The 19,141-nt window shown below is 38.8% G+C and overlaps 4 protein-coding genes across 6 annotated transcripts; all 4 read right to left on the bottom strand.

The window, feature by feature from the left end:
- Positions 1-200: 200 nt before the first annotated feature.
- Positions 201-4,632, bottom strand: LOC120014609 (cysteine synthase-like). Of its 2 annotated transcripts, none has more exons than XM_038866610.1 (12): positions 4,346-4,632; positions 3,821-3,999; positions 3,423-3,476; positions 3,207-3,316; positions 2,778-2,835; positions 2,238-2,501; positions 2,025-2,162; positions 1,800-1,851; positions 1,129-1,208; positions 985-1,044; positions 747-827; positions 201-594 (listed from the first exon to the last, which is right to left on the bottom strand). In XM_038866610.1, exons 2-12 carry the CDS (start codon positions 3,845-3,847, stop codon positions 502-504), a joined length of 1,017 nt encoding a protein of 338 aa, XP_038722538.1. In that variant the 5' UTR covers positions 3,848-3,999; positions 4,346-4,632; the 3' UTR covers positions 201-501. The 2 variants fall into 2 exon arrangements, with proteins under 2 accessions (XP_038722538.1, XP_038722536.1); XM_038866608.1 differs by lacking the exon at positions 4,346-4,632 and adding an exon at positions 4,114-4,309.
- Positions 4,633-4,779: 147 nt separating this feature from the next.
- On the bottom strand, positions 4,780-9,751 carry LOC120014610 (cysteine synthase-like). The gene is made up of 11 exons (XM_038866611.1): positions 9,589-9,751; positions 9,057-9,114; positions 8,843-8,952; positions 8,283-8,340; positions 7,744-8,007; positions 7,532-7,669; positions 7,302-7,353; positions 6,360-6,439; positions 6,163-6,222; positions 5,926-6,006; positions 4,780-5,156 (listed from the first exon to the last, which is right to left on the bottom strand). Exons 2-11 carry the CDS (start codon positions 9,096-9,098, stop codon positions 5,064-5,066), a joined length of 978 nt encoding a protein of 325 aa, XP_038722539.1. The 5' UTR covers positions 9,099-9,114; positions 9,589-9,751; the 3' UTR covers positions 4,780-5,063.
- A 755-nt stretch (positions 9,752-10,506) lies between these two features.
- Positions 10,507-14,161, bottom strand: LOC120014605 (receptor-like protein EIX2). 2 transcript variants are annotated; one of them, XM_038866605.1, is made up of 2 exons: positions 11,419-14,161; positions 10,507-11,310 (listed from the first exon to the last, which is right to left on the bottom strand). In XM_038866605.1, the coding sequence occupies exons 1-2, from the start codon at positions 13,866-13,868 to the stop codon at positions 10,743-10,745; spliced, it is 3,018 nt and encodes a 1,005-aa protein (XP_038722533.1). In that variant the 5' UTR covers positions 13,869-14,161; the 3' UTR covers positions 10,507-10,742. The 2 variants fall into 2 exon arrangements, with proteins under 2 accessions (XP_038722533.1, XP_038722531.1); XM_038866603.1 differs by having other exon boundaries at positions 10,508-14,161.
- Positions 14,162-14,620: 459 nt separating this feature from the next.
- LOC120014607 (FRIGIDA-like protein 4a) lies at positions 14,621-18,707 on the bottom strand. Its single transcript, XM_038866606.1, has 3 exons — positions 17,703-18,707; positions 16,110-16,285; positions 14,621-15,416 (listed from the first exon to the last, which is right to left on the bottom strand). Exons 1-3 carry the CDS (start codon positions 18,604-18,606, stop codon positions 14,937-14,939), a joined length of 1,560 nt encoding a protein of 519 aa, XP_038722534.1. The 5' UTR covers positions 18,607-18,707; the 3' UTR covers positions 14,621-14,936.
- Positions 18,708-19,141: the final 434 nt, after the last annotated feature.

The following is a 19,141-nucleotide window of genomic DNA, read 5'->3' as shown; positions in this document are numbered from 1 at the left end:
TCGGCGTGCGCCCATGGTGCATGGAGCACAATTCCTTCAATGTGTGAGACTCAAATGGGCACATCCAGGATGCTACCCTGGCTACTCAATTGGTTTTATGACAAGTATGATTCCAACTAACAGCAAATTACATAACTCAACCTATCAAAGGTTTTATCTAGACAGAAAGGTACCAGCAAACAAACATATTCATCCATCAATTAACAAACATAGCATCAATCAGTTAAAAAAGCTTCCACAGCAGTACAGGAAACAAGCATGTACTACTGCTTAAATTAAATCTCAACAGTAGCTAAGAATATGCTAAAAATCACAACGATGCCATACATATCGATGCAACGAGTTTATCATATCTCTTTAGTTAATTCTAGAATCAGCAGGAGAATTAAAGACTGCATTATTTGAATAACTCCAACTTCAGAAAAGTAAAATGTCTAGCCAGCACTGTCCACTCGATTCAAACCAACTTTGCGACCAAAACTTGTTAAAACCAGGACCGACTCAGGGCTCAAATGTCATGCTTTCTGCCTCCTTCCTCACCGACTCAAACAGCATAGACGAGAGATATCTCTCACCAAAGCTTGGAAAAATTGCCTGCAGGAGAGTTCCATACAAAATTAATTGGGTTCCACCGTTCCAATAAGATTAGTATCTAAGACTTAGGAATCATGTATGGAGGAAGTTAAATCATAGAGCTCGAGATAAGTCCCAAAAACATTCGGAATTTGTAGATAATGATGACTTACAACAATGAGTTTTCCAGCATTCTCTTGTCTCTTTGCAATCTTGATTGCTGCTGCTGCTGCAGCTCCAGACGATATTCCAACCTTCAGCGGAGATTCCCACAATCAGAAGGGAAATAACAATGCATAATGGACACAAAACTATTCATTTGTATAGGATTTGATAAATATTCTGTGAAATAGCTAAAAAGACACATCATGATTCCTAAGATGAAAGTTTCTGAAAAGTTAGAGAACCTACAAGCAATCCTTCTTTCAGTGCGACAAGCTTTGCAGTTTCAATTGCTTCCTCACTTGATACCTGCAGAATTGTAAGTTTGTCATTTTTCTAATGACAACATAAAATTATAAAAAAATCTACTAATACAATAAAAAGCAATCTTACTTGAGCAACTTCATCGACTATAGGAACGTCTAGAACACCTGGGATAAAACCAGCTCCAATTCCTTGGATCTTATGAGGACCTGACATTCATAATAGCATAGATCATCAAGTTACAGAAATTATCCATAAAATTCCTCTTGCACTATAATACAGTAACAAGTAAACAGATAAGCCCACGCAATCTTTCTCTGAGCAGGCTTACAGAGTTGAGCATTTCTAGAGATTTTACAGGTCTGAGAAATCACACAGTATCATAGTTATGCATTTGAGTCTCACGTGCTTGAAGCTTGGAAAGGGAAACACAAGTCTATTTATGCTATTTATGCGTATACTGACATACCATGCTATCATCTAACAAAGTCAGCATACATCTTAACTTCTTAAGGAAATAGTCAAGACCGAAGCTAGAATTATGATTTTAATTTCACGATTCTTTTCCCCAGGATATTAAGGCTATAACCTATACCCAAGATTGTAAAAAAAAATAAAAATCAGCAGCCTTGTAAACTAAATCAGAACAGCTATATCCACTAACAAAACGGAAAGGGACTTCACATAAGGTAGATTGTTTGGCGAATTCTACAGCCTACCGAGTACTGATTCTGCAGGAAAATGTATGCTGCAGCACCGGAAAATGCAAGGAGAACATAATCATCGATGAGACGTAATACCTGACTTTCCTCCAGATAGAACAGGACTTTCAACTGGTTCCACACCATACAGCTGCAAAATAACAAAAATAAAGTAAACAATAGTAACAAAGAAGAGAACTATCAAGCGGAAGAGAAAAGACATAAATTGTCAGCATCAAGATATGGTAAACTCAAATTCATCAAAAAGAGGATCCTAAGAAAAAACTCGCTGTTGATTAATTTATGTTTGTTAAATCAACTTACCTTTATGTTGGGGTTCTGTTCTTTAAGAAATCTACCGGCCCCTGTTATGGTTCCACCAGTTCCAATCCCAGAAACAAGGGCATCTATTTTCCCTCCTGAGCCTTTCCATAGTTCAGGTCCAGTAGTTTCATAATGTATCTGCACCATTTGAGATAAGTCACTTTACTCTTTCAACTACCAATTCCACAAGTTAAAGCAAGACTGAGTTAGCACCTTTGGGTTGGCAGGGTTTTCAAACTGCTGTAGCATGTAAGCATTGGGAGTCTTAGCCAATATTTCCTCTGCCTTCTGAATTGCACCATTCATGCCCTTAACAGGATCTGTGAGGACCAACTCAGCTCCAAAAGCACGGAGAATGATTCTTCTCTCAAGGCTCATTGATGCAGGCATTGTAATGATAAGCCTGTAACGTTTAGCTGCTGCCATGAATGCTAAACCTATGCCAGTATTTCCACTCGTAGGCTCAATAAGTACACTCTTCAATCACCGTTAAGAAACATAGTCAGAACGAGCAAAATTCAAATGCTTATGATATTGCAAAATAACATAATATTATTCTCTTTTACATGATGATAAAATCAGAATCTTCAATTTACCAGAACAAATGATTTTATAACCTGAAAACTTGAACCATATCTGGAGCCCAGAATTTTGTCAAATAATGAGATGAAAATGGTTACATAAAGATTTCAAAACCATACAACTTGATGCCCAGCATTATGTTGGGTTTTTAGTAAAATAAAAATAACAAACCTGGCCTGGAGTTATAAGGCCATTAGCCTCTGCATCGGCGATCATACTATAACCAATCCTGCATGTTGGGATAAAACAGTTAGGACCCAGTACAAGTTTCGCTTGAAACAATAGTTAAAGCAAAATACTCAGCATTTCCCAGAATATTGATAGCTCCAACTCTCCGGCAATAATGGGCCTAGTTGCAACATATTGTAAGAGAGTACTTACATAAATGCATTAAGAGAATGCAAAGTGAAACCTAGAGGTCACATGTTCAATTAAAAACAACCTTTTCACATATTATGTGGGGTTACGGTCTGCATACATCCTGCGTGTCCTTGATCCCACCTATTACGGGAGCCTTGTGGATAGGATTTGTTTACTTGTTTACCTTTACCTTGTGCGCAGGTGTTGTTTACTTTTTGTCAAGAGAATATAAAGTAATACCTGTCCTTGACACTAGAGCAAGGCTCCATCATCTCAAGCTTAGCAGCAACACGAGCAACACAACCATCAACAACATGGTTGAGATATACTAATGGAGTGTTTCCGATTAACTGTATCCATATTCCAAAGAAACAAATAGAGGATATAGTAAGCAAACAACATCATAAATAGTGAAGAAAGAATTTATCAATCACCAAAACCAATAGTGAACTTTACCTCCGTAACATCTTTCGCAATTTCACACCTCTCAAATGCCATTTTTGCTGAGTTCTGCAGTGCAAACAAAATGATAATCACTTTACCATATTATTGGAGAGATAACATTTTGAACTTTCAACAATTGGGATTAATAGAATAGACTCCATATCTGGAGAAAATAGTTGATTTTAAGCCTTAAGAAATGATCCGAACAACAACAACATGGAAAACGCTATACATTGTCTATGAAATCTGGATTCACGAAGCTTATGTCACTGAATTGTCTTGGCAACCAAACAGATATCATAACCTCACAGCTCAAGAAATCCCATCTATACAAGCATAAATCTTTTCAACAAATTCGAGAAACCCACAACAGATGTAGAATAATGAAATCACCAAGGAGGAAGAATGACCTTCGAAATGTTAAGGAATGACCTCATTGAAACTTGCGACCTTTGTTGAAAACTCCCAGTTCTAGAAAGAGGTGGTGCTCATGTAACATCGGGTGGTGCTCATGTAACATCGAATTATATACCGTTTGGTGTTTGTTTTCAGTGAGCACGGTTGTTGGACCTAAATTGGAAGCTGCTGCCTGAAAAGGACAGAAACAGTCGTTAAAAATCTGCAGATTGAATTTGAACCTAACCCCCAATTGAGGCTGAAATGGAGTCCTTTATTAACAACCCAATTCAAGGCCAAGAAATACCTTTTCGTTTGTGACAAATAAGGAAAAGAATGTACACAAATGGTAAGAAATTTCCTTTTCTGGTATAAGAAAATCTTCTTTATAAGGTAGAATTTACATTTTCCTATTCAGATACGGTTAAGAAACCCTCTATCCTATTTTAGAGAATTTTCAGGAGGAGACATCCAAATGAGTCATTAAAACACCTATTTTCATCACTGATATAATGTTTTCCCAGAGAAGAAGATCTCACCCAATGGTTTTCTATCCTTTGGCGCCATGATTTGCATCTCATGATTCATCGGGAACAAATTTTGCATCCAAAAGTGAAGATCATCGAATTCGGTTCCTCCGTTGGAGACAGAAATTAATAGTTTTAATAACCAAAATGGCAGTTAATGGATTTGATGCGCCATTTGAATTTTAATTACCCCATAGAAAATGCTCAAGATGAGGTCTAAAATAATTCAAAAAACCATGCTCTATCAGCTATGGTATACACCTGTTAAAATGAAGGGACTGCTACATCAATTTTAATACTAAAATATATGCAGAAAATGCATACATGGCTGAAGCAATCAGAGGCGGACCTAAAGAGAGCCAAGGGTTTTATCTAGACAGAAAGGTAAAGAGAAGTACCAGCAAGCAACCAAACATAACATCAATCAATTAACGAAGATGTGAAAGTTTGGAGATAAAAAATCCATATTGATTCAAGGGAAAAAGCTTCCACAGCAGTACAGGAAACAAGTATGTATAGCTGAGAGTATGACAAAAATCGGGACAATGCCATACATATCGATATGCAACAAGTTTATCAGATCTCTTTAGTTAATTCTAGAATCAGCAGGATAATTGAAGACTGCATTATTTGAGTAACTCCAACTTGAGAAAAGTAAAATGCCATGCCAGCCCTGTCCACTCGATTCAAATAGACTTTGCAACCAAAACGTGTTGAATCCAGGACCGACTCAGGGCTCAAATGTCATGCTTTCTGCTTCCTTCCTCACTGACTCAAACAGAACAGATGAGAGATATCTCTCGCCAAAGCTTGGAAAAATCACCTGCAGGAGAGTCGAGACATAAAAGTAATCGATGAAAGAAGCTAAACTAACTGCTAAGAGAACAAAATGCAGCTGTTAATGCAATTGGCCTGCATGAAACCTATCCACAATGGAATTGGCAACAGACACATGCATCTTGGAATCAAGATCCATCAGAACTAAGCCATTGTCCACCAGTTCAGCTAAAATATTTTTAACCATTGTACAGACATAAGATCTAATCTCCGCGTTTCCAGTAAAACGGGGGGTTCAAACTTCAAAGATGGGTAATAGCTACCCCTCATGTGTAGCCAAATATAAGAAATGGCCTCACTCTCACCCCTTTTCTGCTAAGCAAAGAATGGAAAATTTTGAACCATCAGCTGTCGCTTGCTGCAGAGGGATTGGTTGGGGGAAGGGAGGGGAACGATTTTGAGAGAGACAACTGCTTTCAGCTGTCCCTTTATGAAAGAGGACCAAAGTGGGAGTGCAGCTGTCAACACCTTCGAAGCACTCACTTATAAGAAGTCCTTCACAGAGTTCACTCCCATAGACAAATAAATGTGGAATTGGAAACATCATATTCCAGGTTAAGGATTTGAAAACTCAAACCAGAGTGGTTTCTGCCTCATCCTTATTCCCTGCCTTATAAAGATAATAAGATCAGTACCTCGTGTAAGGAGGAAGCTAAATTATATAGCTCGAGATAAGCCAAGAACATTCAGAATCACTAATATGCTTTGCAGAATGCACAAAAAAAAACTGCAATTTGTAGATACTGATGACTTACAACAATGAGTTTTCCAGCATTCTCTTGTCTCTTTGCAATCTCGATTGCTGCTGCTGTTGCAGCTCCAGAAGATATTCCAACCTGGAGCGAAGATTCCAACAACCAGAAGGGTAATAAAAATGCATAACGGACACAAAACTACTCATTTGCATGGGATTCAATATATATTCGTGAGATATCTAAAAAGACACATCATGATTCCTAGGATGGAAGTTACTGAAAAGTTTGAGAACCTACAAGCAATCCTTCTTTCAGTGCGAGAAGCTTTGCAGTTTCAATTGCTTCGGCACTTGATACCTGCAGAATTGTAAGATTGTCATTTTTCTGATGACAGCATAAAATTATTAAAAAAATCTACTAATATAATCAGGAGTAATCTCAAATAAAATTGTGATGAATCATGAATCTACTACTATAATAAAAAGCAATCTTACTTGAACAACTTCATCAACTATAGGAACTTCTAGAACACCTGGGATAAAACCAGCTCCAATTCCTTGGATCTTATGAGGACCTAACATTCATAATAGCATAGATCATCAAGTTACAGAAATTATCCATGAAATTCCTCTTGCACGATAATACAGTAAAGTAAACGGGCAAGACCATGCAAACTTGCTCCAAGCAGGCTTACAGAGTTGAGCATTTCTAGAGATTTTACAGGTTTGAGAAATCACACCTATGGATTTGAGTCCTACGTAGTTGAAGCTTAGAAATGGAAACACAAGTCTATTTATGCATATAACATGCTATTATCAACAAAGTCAGCATACATCTTAAAGGAAATAGTCAAAAATGAAGCTAGAATTATGATTTTAATTTCACGTTCTTTTCCCCATGAGATTACGGCTATGATTGTAAAAAAATTAAAAAAATCAGCAGCCTTGTAAACGAAATCAGAACAGCTACATCACTGACGAAACGAAAAGGGACTTCACTTAAGGTAGATTGTTTGGCGAATTCTAAAGCTTTACTACATAAGAATCAGTTCTAGCAGTTAGCTGTGGCTTGAAAAATATAGAATTTCTTCCTGATAAAAAATGGAATTTAAATAGTAACCTTGTCTAATATGCGGATAAGCAAGGCAGTAGTCAATAATGTACATAGTTATCGAGCACATTAATTAGAAGACAATCACACTTTGTTTAAACTTCAAACATGATTTTGAGACAACAAGATCAATATTCCTCTGTATTATCAATGTTTTTTGAAGCAGATCATTTTCTCCCTTATGATCCATAATGCCATAAGGAATGAATCGCATCATTCACTATGTAATATATAAGATTTTGTTCCATGTACTGATTCTGCAGGAAGCACCAAAAAATGCGAGGAGAAAATAATCATCAATGAGACGTAATGAAAATATAATTTACCTGGCTTTCCTCCAGATAGAACAGGACTTTCAACTGGTTCCACACCATACAGCTGAAAAATAACAAAGACAAAGTAAACAATAGTAACTCAGGGAGATAACTATCAAGGGGAAAAGAAAAGACATAAATTGTTTGCAACAAGATATATATGGTAAAATAAAATTCATCAAAAAGAGAATCCTATGAAAAAACTCGCTGCAGACTAATTTATGTTTGTTAAATCAACTTACCTTTATGTTGGAGTTCTGTTCTTTAAGAAATCTACCAGCCCCTGTTATGGTCCCACCAGTTCCAATCCCAGAAACAAGGGCATCTATTTTCCCTCCTGAGCCTTTCCATATTTCAGGTCCAGTAGTTTCATAATGTATCTGCACCATATGAGACACATCAGTTTACTTTTTCAACTACAATTCCACAAGTTAAAGCAAGACTGAGTCAGCACCTTTGGGTTGGCAGGGTTTTCAAACTGCTGTAGCATGTAAGCATTGGGAGTCTCAGCCAATATTTCCTCTGCCTTCTGAACTGCACCTTTCATGCCCTTAGCAGGATCTGTGAGGACCAACTCAGCTCCAAAAGCGCGGAGAATGATTCTTCTCTCAAGACTCATTGATGCAGGCATTGTAATGATAAGCCTGTAACGTTTAGCTGCTGCCATGAATGCTAAACCGATGCCAGTATTTCCACTAGTAGGCTCAATAAGTACACTCTTCAATCAACATTTAAGAAACATAGTCAGAATGAGCAAAATTTAAATGCTTATGATACTGCAAAATAACATAATATTCTCTTTTACATGATGCTAAAGTCAAAATCTTCAATTTACCAGAACAAAATTATTTATACCCTGAAAATTTGAACCATATATGTATCAGAATTTAGTCAAACAATGAAATGACCATTGGTTACATAAAGATATCAATACCGTACAACTTGGTGCCCAGCAGTATTGTGTTCGGTTTTTGTAAAATAAAAATAACTAACCTGGCCTGGAGTGATAAGGCCTTTAGCCTCTGCATCAGCAATCATACTATATCCAATCCTGCATGTTGGGATACAACAGTTAGGACCCAGAACAAGTTTCACTTGAAACAGTAGTTCAAGCAAAATACTCAGCATTTCCCAGAATATTGATAGCTCCAACTATCCAGCATTAATGGGCCTAACTGCAACATATTGTAGGATAACACTTACATAAATGCATCAAGAGAATACAAACTGAAACCTAGATGTCACAAGTCAAAAGTTCAATTCATGAAAACCTCCTCTCCACATATTATGTGAGTAAGGTCTACATACATTTTGCATATCCTTGACCCCACCCACTGTGGGAGTCTGGTGCACTGGAGTTGTTTACCTTTACCTCTACAAGAGAACATGTGGCCTAGTGATAGAGTTGCAAGGGTGCAACCTAGAGGTCATATGTATACTCTTCACATATTATGTGAAGTAAAGTGTCTGCGTACGTCTTGCATGTTCCCAACTTTGCCCACTGTGTGCACGAGTGTTGTTTACCTTTTATCAAAGAGAATATAAAGTGATACCTGTCCTTGACACTAGAGCAAGGCTCCATCATCTCAAGTTTAGCAGCAATACGAGCAACACAACCATCAACAACATTGTTGAGATATACTAACGGAGTGTTTCCAATTAACTGTATCCATATTCCAAGGAAACAAATAGGGGATATAGTAAGCAAACAACATTACAAGTAGTGAAGAAAGAATTTATCAATCACCAACCAATAGTGCACTTTACCTCTGTAACATCTTTGGCAATTTCACCCTTCTCAAATGCCATTTTTTTTTCCAGATTTCTGCAATGCAAACAAAATGATAATCACCTTACCATATTATTTGAGAGAGAAAACTTTCAACTTTAACCAATTGGGATAAATAGAATCAACCAAATGATTATCTCAAACAATTACATTATAAACCTGCTTATCAGGAAAGAAAAGAGAAGATTTTTAAGCCTTCAAAAAATGAACCGAAGAACAACAACACGGAAAACGCTTCACAGTCCATTCATTTGACAGGTATAATATGCAGAAATAGCACACAAAAAAGGTACCAAATTTTACTACAGTTATCGACACCCAAGACAATATACGTTGTCTATGAAATCTGGATTCACAAAGCTTATGTCACTGAATTGTCTTGGCAACCAAACAGAGATCATAATCTAACAGCTCCAGAAAACCCATCTATACAAACACAAATCTTTTCAACAAATTCGAGAAACCCACAACAGATATAAAACCTCGAAATCACCAAGGAGGAAGAATGACCTTCGAAATGTGAAAGGAATGACCTCCTTGAAACTTGCAACCTTCGTTGAAAACTCCCAGTTCTAGAAAGACGTGGGGGTCATATAGCAGTCGGAATTAATGAATTATCGTGTTATTTATTCTTTTGGGCTTTGTTTTTAGTCAGCCCGGTTGTTTTTCCTAAGTTGGCACCTGCTGCCTGAAAAGGACATAAAATCTGCAGATTGAATTTGAACCTAACCTGAATTTAGGCTTAAATGGAGTCCTTTGTTCACTGCAACCTAAGTCAGGGGCAAATTCACGATATATATATATATATATATATATATATATTTGATGTTTCCACCATAGAAATTAGAATGATAGAAGAAGAAAAAAACATTTTTTTAAGGAAAAAAAGAACAATAAATACTTCTGTCGTTTGTGAAAAAAAATAAGGAAAAGAATGACCGCAAAAAAAGACAAATGACTTGGGGAATTTATTTTTCTGGTAAAAAAAAATCTTCTTTTCAAAATATTCTGTTAAGTAATACGCAAGAAGCGCAGTCGTTTTGTGACATGTTCCGTATTAAATCGATACGCTGGACCTGCTGTCGTTCTGATATACTAGTTTAATTGAAGACTGAGTCGGTTAATCTTTGTTTTGGCGCGAAGGTTTGTTGATGAAGGCTCTTCGACTCCATTTCAATTGTTGAAGAAAAATATTGTTGAGTTCATTTCCGATTGTTCTTGTTAAGTTTCTGTTGTCTTGCAAGTGTGGTTGCGAATTTTTGCATGGGTTAGTATGTTTATTCAATATACATCCATTCTTGGAGGGGGGTTAACGGCCATGCAGTTTCAATCACAGACGACCAATTTGTTTACTAGTACGGACACATATCGAACCTCTGTGATGACCATTACACTGACTTCGACTGCAGGGGCCTTCGTCCGTCTTGGAGGATATGACAACAAGAGCCCCTGAAATAGCTTGCTCTAAGCCTCTAGTACAAAAATGGATAGTGAATATGACTAAAAACCCAAAACTATGCTGATATCTGCTTCATGATTCTTACAATACCTCAATACAAAAAGGTGTAGCCCGCCATATACAGATGATGTATAAAACAAATGTTGTAAAAAATATCCAGAAAACTCAATACCATGATCCCCACACAAAGATGGAATTATTACTCTTAATAACTTGTGTATCTTAATCTCCAATATGCTATTCTGTCAGCAATCTTATCCACCAAATTGAAGTATGCATTACTCCAAGGCCTTTTGATAACCAACACAAAATAAGGAACCAGTATACCTGCAGCAAATCCCAACCCAATACTCAAGTAAAACCATTTGTCAACAGTGTCGTCGTCGTTGCCGTCATCTTTAGCAGTTTCTCCATGATAAGAGTCATCGCCAGGGCATTTTACACCGAGAGGAGAACCACAGAGTCCCAGGTTTCCACCAAAAGAGGAAGCCTCATAAGTTGTCATATGTCCTGCATAAGGAATTTCCCCAGACAGATTGTTGTTCGATAGATTCAAGGAACCCAGATAAGATAACGAGGACATGCTTGAAGGAATAGCACCTGAGAGTCTGTTGTTTGAGAGGTCAAGTGATGACAATTGATGGAGCTCTGAAATGCTTTGCGGAATCTGGCCACTGATTTGGTTTCTTGACAAGTTAAGAACCAGCAGACCTGCCAATTTAGTCATTTCTTCTGGTAGCTCTCCATGTAAATTATTTGCAGAAAGGTCTATGCTGGTCAGCAGGGAAAGAGTCTTGGTAAATAACAGAGGCTGATCTTTCACACACAAAACTATGCTTTCTTTATAGTAGAGGATCATGTACATTCCATAAAATAGATACCTGTTTATGTTTTCCTCTCTAGTCATGGCTTTAAAATCACCAAAGCTAGCCGGAATGGTTCCATTGAGCTCATTTTCAGCTAGGTCAACCACTTGAAGTGAGCTCAAATTCGAAAGAGAAGATGGTAGTTCTCCGTAAAAGGCATTCGACCTCAAGCTAAGTATTCTAAGCTTGGTGAAACCACCTCCAATCCATGGTGCAATGTGGCCCCTCAATCTGTTGTTTCCAAGGTCCAGAGTCTCCAAACTCGACAAATTCAGAAGAGCGGATGGGAGTTCTCCTGAGAGTTTGTTGTTGCTTAGATGCAGTGTTTGAAGCAAATTTAGCTGACCAAGTTGTTCAGGGATGACCCCTGACAAACTATTGCTTTGTAGGTCTATAACCTTCAGGTTCAGACAAATTCCTATCTCTGGAAGAATGCTCCCTGTCAAATTGTTATATGAAAGGTCAAGGACTTCTAGTACCGACATTTCCCCTATAGAGACTGGGATTGAACCAGTTAGTTGATTCCCAGAAAGAGAGAAGAAGATCAAGTTTGGCATTATTTTACCAACTTCTTCTGGGATGAGACCAGAAAATTGGTTATTGGCAAGAACCAGTGCTCCGAGTGAAACAGTTGGAATAGGTACAGGACCTTCAAAAGAGTTGGAGCTCATATCAACATTTGCAGAGAGAGATACATTCAATGGATTCGGCAACCGACCTTTCAAATCATTGTAAGAAACATTCAAGAGTGATAGATTCACAGCAATATCCCAAAACCAGTCAGGTATGGTACCTGAAATACTAGCATTTGAGAAGTCAAGAAAGTTGAGTTTCTTTTGAGTCATAAGCCAAGCTGGAAATTGAGGACCCAAATGACAAGAACCCATGTCAAGAAACCAAACCTGGAATGGAGGGAACCAATCCAAAGTGACATTCAAGATGAAGGAGTTGGCTGACAAAATCAAGATCTCCAATTTACTTAACTTCGAAAAATGCTTCTCAGAGACAACACCCCACAAGTTATTGATAGATACATCAAAGACAGTCAGCTCTGAGAGCTGTCCTAAACTAGCAGGTAGAGTACCGTTCAATCGATTCCCTCCAAGTCTGAGTTCTGTAAGATTCCCCAATGATCCTAGAGTATCAGGGATAGGACCTTCAAGCGAGTTATAAAGCAGATTGAGTATGCCAAGATTTGAGAGCTGGCCAAGCCATTTTGGCAATATTCCAACAAGGTGATTGTTGCTCCAGTCCAAGTGTTGCAGACTAGGCAAAGTACTTCCAGAAAGGCAATTCTCTGTTCCTTCAAGAAATTCTGGTAAGCTTCCTGTCAGGTTATTAGCTGACAAGTCAATGTACTGTAAGTTACAAAGCCTACCAATGGAACTTGGTATCCCACCCTCTACACCATTTGCAAACAAATCAAAGTGGGTGAGAGATGTCATGTTCCCAAAGGAAGCAGGAAGTTTCCCATGTAACTTGTTCAGAAAAAGATCAATTACTTCTATTCTTTCCCAGCTTCCCCTGAATAGTTGAGAACAACTAGCTGTAAGATTATCATTACTTGATAGTCGGAAAATTTGAAAATTCGGTAGCTCACCGAAACCCAGTGGAATTCTTCCATACAAGCCACTAAAGCTGATGTCAAGAGATACAAGCCTGCTGATATTCACAAACCAACTTGGCAAGTGTGATATGAAGAGGTTACCACTAAGGTCCATGACAGTAAGTGAAGTAAAATTAAGATAGCTAAGAGATGCAATGGAACCAGATAGCCCACAATCAGATAAATCCAACTCAGTCAAAAATTGAAGCTTGTTTAGAGCTACTATCCATTCTGAACTGACCTTTGATAGGTTAACCGCCCTCATTTTGAGATGTTTCAGTGAGGTAAGACCAGTCACCCAATCAAGATTATGAGCAGTTAAGACAGGAAAACTGGAAGAGGAATCAAGATCAAGATACTGTAAACTAGAGATGTTTCCCAGAGTTGGAGGAATTGCACCGCTAAACCCAGCATTTGATAGGTTTAGATATTGCAATTTCTCCATGGAATCAAGGAAGTCAGGAATCTGAATGTGGTTAAATGAGTTGAAACTCAAGTCTAGATGTCTCAAGAACTTGAGTTTTGTCAAAGAAGGACTGATCTCACCACTCAAGTTCCAGAAACCATACCCACCTGAAGGATCCAAGATTGATGGGTGTGGATTATGGAGATCAACTGTAATAACCGCTCCAGAATGGTTGTCACAAATTATTCCATGCCATTGACAACAGTTGCTCCCTTTCCAGGATAAGAGCCGGTTCTCAGGATCATTAAGAACGCTCTTAAACTCGATAAGAGCTTCTCTATCTGATTCAAGGCAATCCACCAGCTGGGCATTGCAATCACTAGCAATTCCTCCTGTCATTAGGCAGATAACAGTTAACACTAACTGCAACAGGGAAAGAATTTCCATCGACATATCTCACAAGTTTTCTACCCCACTAAAGACAATAAGTCATGTAAATCCATATATAGACTTCACTTGAGAAAATTCCAGGAAAGATTCATGTATGTACTTATTGTTTTCATTTAACCTGTCTTTGTCTTCAGTAAAGATTAAAAATTGTTTTGGGGGTTCCGAAAGTCTTCATGATCAGGGAGAGACTGACTCTGTAAGAGTTGGAAAAGATAAATAAATGAACAATCTCAGAAATTTCAAGAATGAATACGATTCTGAAACCATCTTGCTGCAACAAGTAGGCTCAAAGAGAGAAAATATATATATATATATATTTTCTCTCTTTGAGCCTACTTGTTGCAGCATATATATATATATATATTCTTTTGCCCAACGTTGTCATCACCAAATAAAAACAAGTAGACTTGCTCTAATAAAATAAGGATGCCTCCACCAACTGAAAGGGAAGTATTATTTTCTTTTTGAGGATTCAGTCACAGAAAATTCACTTACTGTATAGAATTCAAAGAACTCCTTTACCGAACCTGTTGACTGTTGGGACATATTCATGCCTTACTTCAGTTTAAAGTAATCAAAGAAAAGACTGAAACAAAGCATACATAATAGTCTTGTGTTATTGTGGTGTTAGCAGCACTGCAGCACTACTTATCAATGACATAAATGGGTGTCAACATAAATGCCAAGGAAACTTAAATTAAAATAATTAGTGAATCAATCAGTGGAAATCCGAATCTATCTTCACCAAAGAAATAGGTGTCAAAATAGAATTGCATCCGCAGAACACACAGCAAGAAAGTCATTATTAAAGGAAATACTTCAACAGGTGATGATACTTTAACATAGTTACAGCTCCATCATATGATCACTTTCCACAGTCACCTACAACTAAAGTTTGATCAACATTAGAAATACTTCTTCTTGCCATGGCAAAGTAAGAAGTAGGGCAGAAGTTATAATTAACACTCACAAGTTGCTACCATTAAAACAATTAGTGATTACAAACTTAGAAAGCAAATGTGACTGGGGGTCATCATATCAGTAGTTACCATCTTGGGAAAGTAGTTAAGTCTACCGGTAGTAAGCCTGCTGATAAGCTGGTGCCAAACCATTGCCATAGCCCCCGTATGCAGGGTAACCAATGGGAGCAGCAGCATATGGTGGTGGGGCCGCTTCCGGTGAGTAAGCATAAGGACTGGATGGAGGGCTTCTGTTGCCATAAATGGCAGGTGGGGAAGGATAGGTCGGGATCCCAGCAGGGTACTGAGCGTGGGAGGGAGACCTGACAAAAGTTGGAGGAGCTGGAAATGACGACACATATGCATTTGTCAAACGACCAGCCTTAGCTGGAGGCATAGGACCACCACTGCTGGCTCGTGTTCGTTTGTTGGCAGGCACTGCAGCAGGCTTTTTCTTCTCTGTCTTGGCCTTCTCCAGCTGTTCAAGTCGTTTCTTGAGATTTTCTGGGGGGAACTCAGCTTCAAGTTTGTATTCCTCAATGCACTTGATGACTGCCCGGAGTGCTGACTGCTCTTTGCGTGCAGCAAGGTGCTGCAATTTTTTTTGATAACCAAAGTAACAATCAATCAAAACTGAAGATATAGTGGCCAAGGATAAGAGGGAAACTAGAAGTACCCAGGGACAGTCTTCATCTTCCAGTTAGTTACTCAACAAGAGCTAGATGCAACGGAAACTGCAGTTACCTCAATCAACTTCTATTTAATGTAAACAATATGCACTATGCAGTAATCAACAGTAGGTGCACAGTGAACTACGGCTGACTTGGATTCAAGACTTCAAAAGAACAAACGGCTTTTATGTTTCGTCTCTCCACTGAACCACTGAATGTGCAAATGCACACAAATATTACCTCTGCACCAGAGCCCATGCACAATTGCACAAATGACAATTCATCTTCTTCTCTCTCTTTTTTTTTCCCATTTTTTTGGGAATTATAATGAATAGCCATGTAATATAGAGTCATAGACCCAGCAAAAAAAGTTTACGATTCAACTTCATGAATGGAATAACTCAATGATCTTAGCAAAACTTCATGAATGGAATAACTCAATGATCTTAGCAAAAACCTAAGCAGACACAACTCAGAGAAAGAAGAAGAATATCGCAACTAGAATGAATACATCCATGGGATGTATACAATCTAATCAAGAGAGAGAATCCACCTCCTCTAAGGAGTTAAGCAGAATTAATAAGAATCCAGCAAAAACAAATTGAGTAATGTACCACAGCTCGGCTGGCATTGTTGGGGTCCTCGACAATAGAGGCTGCAGCTTTCTTCGCATCCCTCAAATAGGCTTTCAGTAGGGGAACAGCGGGGAACTTATCCACAAGGCCAACTTCGTAAGTGAAATGCACTGCATCAAGCTGCTGTCCCCTGCCGATTAATTCTTTAATCATTTCTGCAATTACCAATGTCTCAAATGTGTTAAATAAATACCAATGTCTCAGCTATAAGGGAAGACAGGGCAATAAGGCAAAGAAAATTACCTTTTTTTATTAACATGTTATGATGAAGAAAAACAGAAAATCTAAGCCATGGAACAAAAACAGGTTACTGATAGTAATTCTATTCACTTCTGACAAAGACACAAAGTACTAATATAAGTAATCATCATCATCAACCGAGCCTTTATCCCAAAAAATTGGGGTCGGCCACATGAGTCTATGAGAACATCACCGGGAATCCACCACATGTAATCCTCTCACTCCCCTTAATGATGAAAGAAAAGAATTCACATAGAGGTATAGATGTCATGTCAACATTGTTCATGCTGAATACAATAAGGGACATAATTTGCAAGGCAACAACAAAAATTGACATGCAAGTGGGGGCAAAGGATATCAGCATAATGAAAGGTAAAAAAACTTTAAAAAATGAAAACCACAAAGAATTTATGAAAAAGGTAGAGAAAAGCACTAATCTTAAAACCTCAAAAGAAAGGAAGACATATGAGTATAATCCTTGCACAGTTTTGCAACTGTCCATTTACAGAGGAGATGAAAACATCACTCAGGAGTTCCATATCTGTCTCACTATCAGGCTAAATAAGTAGAGATGAAGGAGCCATTAGCAATAATGCAAATTCAGACTCCATTTTGCATTACAAAAAGACACAACTACCAAAAATGATTCCAATCTACCCATCAGACCGTCAACTCCCAAAACTCAGTGTATATTGATATTTTCAATGCTTATGCAGCATCAGAATTCAGGAGACTGGTAAACCATAGTATATGGATTGCTAGGGGTAGGTCACTCCAAGGTACCATGTCAATAAAGGCTTATGTGAGCATTATGTGTCAAGGTTCACAGAGATAATTCAAGCAAGAGACTGAAATATATTTTGTAATGTAATCAAAAGGCATCTTGTATGCATCATAAGCTGGACACCAACTCTGAATTAATTTCAATTTCAGTGTTCAGCAAACGCCTTCAGATAAACACAACCAAAAAAAATAGTCCTTCTAAATATACCTCCTCGGTTCCCTCTGCTGCTCAATATTGATGCCTATTTGCTACAGCATTACCAAAAAAATATCCTTCTAACTTACCAACTCCCTACACTCTGCTGCTTAATATTTGATGCCTACTTGCTACTATGCTACAGCTTTACAAACTCACGGGACTAGGCACCCCACATTAGAGGTGTTAAATGAGATCATTCAATTTCAAGGTCAAAGGTTCTCAGAGCAATTTACGTCCCTTTAAGAGAGTCAAGTATACCTTAACCAACGAGCAATTTTAACGCGCCGATTAGCAATATTGAAAAAAATGCTGTAAAGATAAGCTCAATAAGAGTAGCTCAGTAAATATACCAGGCATCTGATCACCCAAACCAAGGGAGACCGCAAGCTTGGGCATCTGCTTGCGCCAGGCCGACCCAACCACAAGCTTTCTGTAAAAATCCAGATCCTCATTCTTCACAATCCCAAATGTAACCAAATGCTGCAAGAAAGTATGCACATCAGGCGTCTTCACGTTCTCTATTCCGCCACGTTCCTCCAAGCTGGCCTTCCATGCATCAGCAATCTTCTTGGCCCTTTCCTTGACACTGGGAGTCACCAGCAACCTAGACTTCCCAATCACAGGGTCCACCATCACCGGAATCAGGCTCTCCAGCACAACCACACAAGCCCACCCCAAGTCGTTCCCTGTGTCGCTGCTCTTATCCGCCCTCCTATCCACTGGAAACACCTCAGACATGGCTTCCAGAACAAACCTAGGAGGATCGACACACTCTGCTAATGCAACCGGAACTTGGCTTCTCAGCGTGTCGAGCTCTTTCTTTTTGGTGATCAGAAACTTCCAGAATCCTTTCGAGTCCATTTTCAAGCAGAAAGCTTTGAGCACCATCATGCCATCACTATCATCAACCTCACCATCCGGATTAAACGACTCGTGATCAGTTCCCAAGGATTTGAGGGCGGCCTCCTTGTGCTCCTCAACACGGTCGAGTACAATTTCGACGCTGCCGTCGATGGTGACCTCACGCTTCTTGAGATAGTCAAGAGATGCCTTTGTCTCGTGATCTAGAGTTCGAATTTTACGCCTCAAAGCTTCCGACTTCTTCTGCAGATTCTGTTCCAAGGAGGTGAAGTGATCCGAGAGCTCCTTCCAAAGAAGAGTACAGCCAGTCATGAGCGAAGTCTGCCTCTGAAATTCGTCAAAGCTTGGCCGAGTTAACTCAGTCAACTCGCCAGGATCGGGGAGCGACCCCATCGGCGGTGATTTGCAGCAGTCGTACAACGATTCAGGGGCAAATATGAAGAAATGAAGGAACAAAGAAGAAAGAGTAGCGAGATGGGAACCCTAGAACCGGACAGAGAGGAGTAGATAAAGGTCGAACTAGACAGAACAGACGATGCTGATGTGGACAACCATTAAAGTGCCACGTGTAATGGCGACTAAGAAAATTTAAGCAAGGATGACTCTACGATGCGCCTAGGGTGCCAAGAGGAAGGACGGAACACAAACAGGGAAAGCCCAAAATGCCCCAGAAGTTAAAGCGTGCGTAATGCGTACAATAAGTTCGTAAGGTACGTCTTGATGCGTAGGATTGTTCGGATTGAGAGGAGAAAAATTAACATACGCAACCAAAGTACGTACGCCCAGAGCTTAAACTACGCCGTATGCGCATTGCAAGTGAAGGAAAAAGTCGTATTGGTGACGTAAGAAAATGGGGGCACTGGGTGGTAGGGTTTGGCGGTGTGGTGTACTTTCCCGGAAACCGAAGCTAGATCTAGGAAAAAAAGCA

This window comes from Tripterygium wilfordii, chromosome 14 (assembly GCF_013401445.1).
Source record: "Tripterygium wilfordii isolate XIE 37 chromosome 14, ASM1340144v1, whole genome shotgun sequence".
Lineage (NCBI taxonomy): Eukaryota > Viridiplantae > Streptophyta > Magnoliopsida > Celastrales > Celastraceae > Tripterygium > Tripterygium wilfordii.
Note: the sequence above shows the minus strand (reverse complement) of the source record. Positions and strands in the feature narration are given on the sequence as shown.

What these genes read in the sequence shown, in the direction of transcription:
- LOC120014609 (XM_038866610.1), bottom strand. Translation starts at nt 3,847, where the DNA reads ATGAGGTCATTCCTTAACATTTCGAAG. An exon ending in TAGTCGATGAAGTTGCTCAA is followed by an intron (nt 1,045 to 1,128) that starts GTAAGATTGCTT and finishes ACAATTCTGCAG; the next exon opens with GTATCAAGTGAGGAAGCAAT. An exon ending in ATGCTGGAAAACTCATTGTT is followed by an intron (nt 595 to 746) that starts GTAAGTCATCAT and finishes ACTCTCCTGCAG; the next exon opens with GCAATTTTTCCAAGCTTTGG.
- LOC120014610 (XM_038866611.1), bottom strand. Translation starts at nt 9,098, where the DNA reads ATGGCATTTGAGAAGGGTGAAATTGCCAAAGATGTTACAGAG. An exon ending in AAAACCCTGCCAACCCAAAG is followed by an intron (nt 7,670 to 7,743) that starts GTGCTGACTCAG and finishes CATATGGTGCAG; the next exon opens with ATACATTATGAAACTACTGG. An exon ending in AACAGAACTCCAACATAAAG is followed by an intron (nt 7,354 to 7,531) that starts GTAAGTTGATTT and finishes GTTATTTTTCAG; the next exon opens with CTGTATGGTGTGGAACCAGT.
- LOC120014605 (XM_038866603.1), bottom strand. Translation starts at nt 13,868, where the DNA reads ATGTCGATGGAAATTCTTTCCCTGTTGCAGTTAGTGTTAACTGTTATC.
- LOC120014607 (XM_038866606.1), bottom strand. Translation starts at nt 18,606, where the DNA reads ATGGGGTCGCTCCCCGATCCTGGCGAGTTGACTGAGTTAACTCGGCCA. An exon ending in TTTGGGTGATCAGATGCCTG is followed by an intron (nt 16,286 to 17,702) that starts GTATATTTACTG and finishes TGGTAATTGCAG; the next exon opens with AAATGATTAAAGAATTAATC. An exon ending in ACAATGCCAGCCGAGCTGTG is followed by an intron (nt 15,417 to 16,109) that starts GTACATTACTCA and finishes AAAAAATTGCAG; the next exon opens with CACCTTGCTGCACGCAAAGA.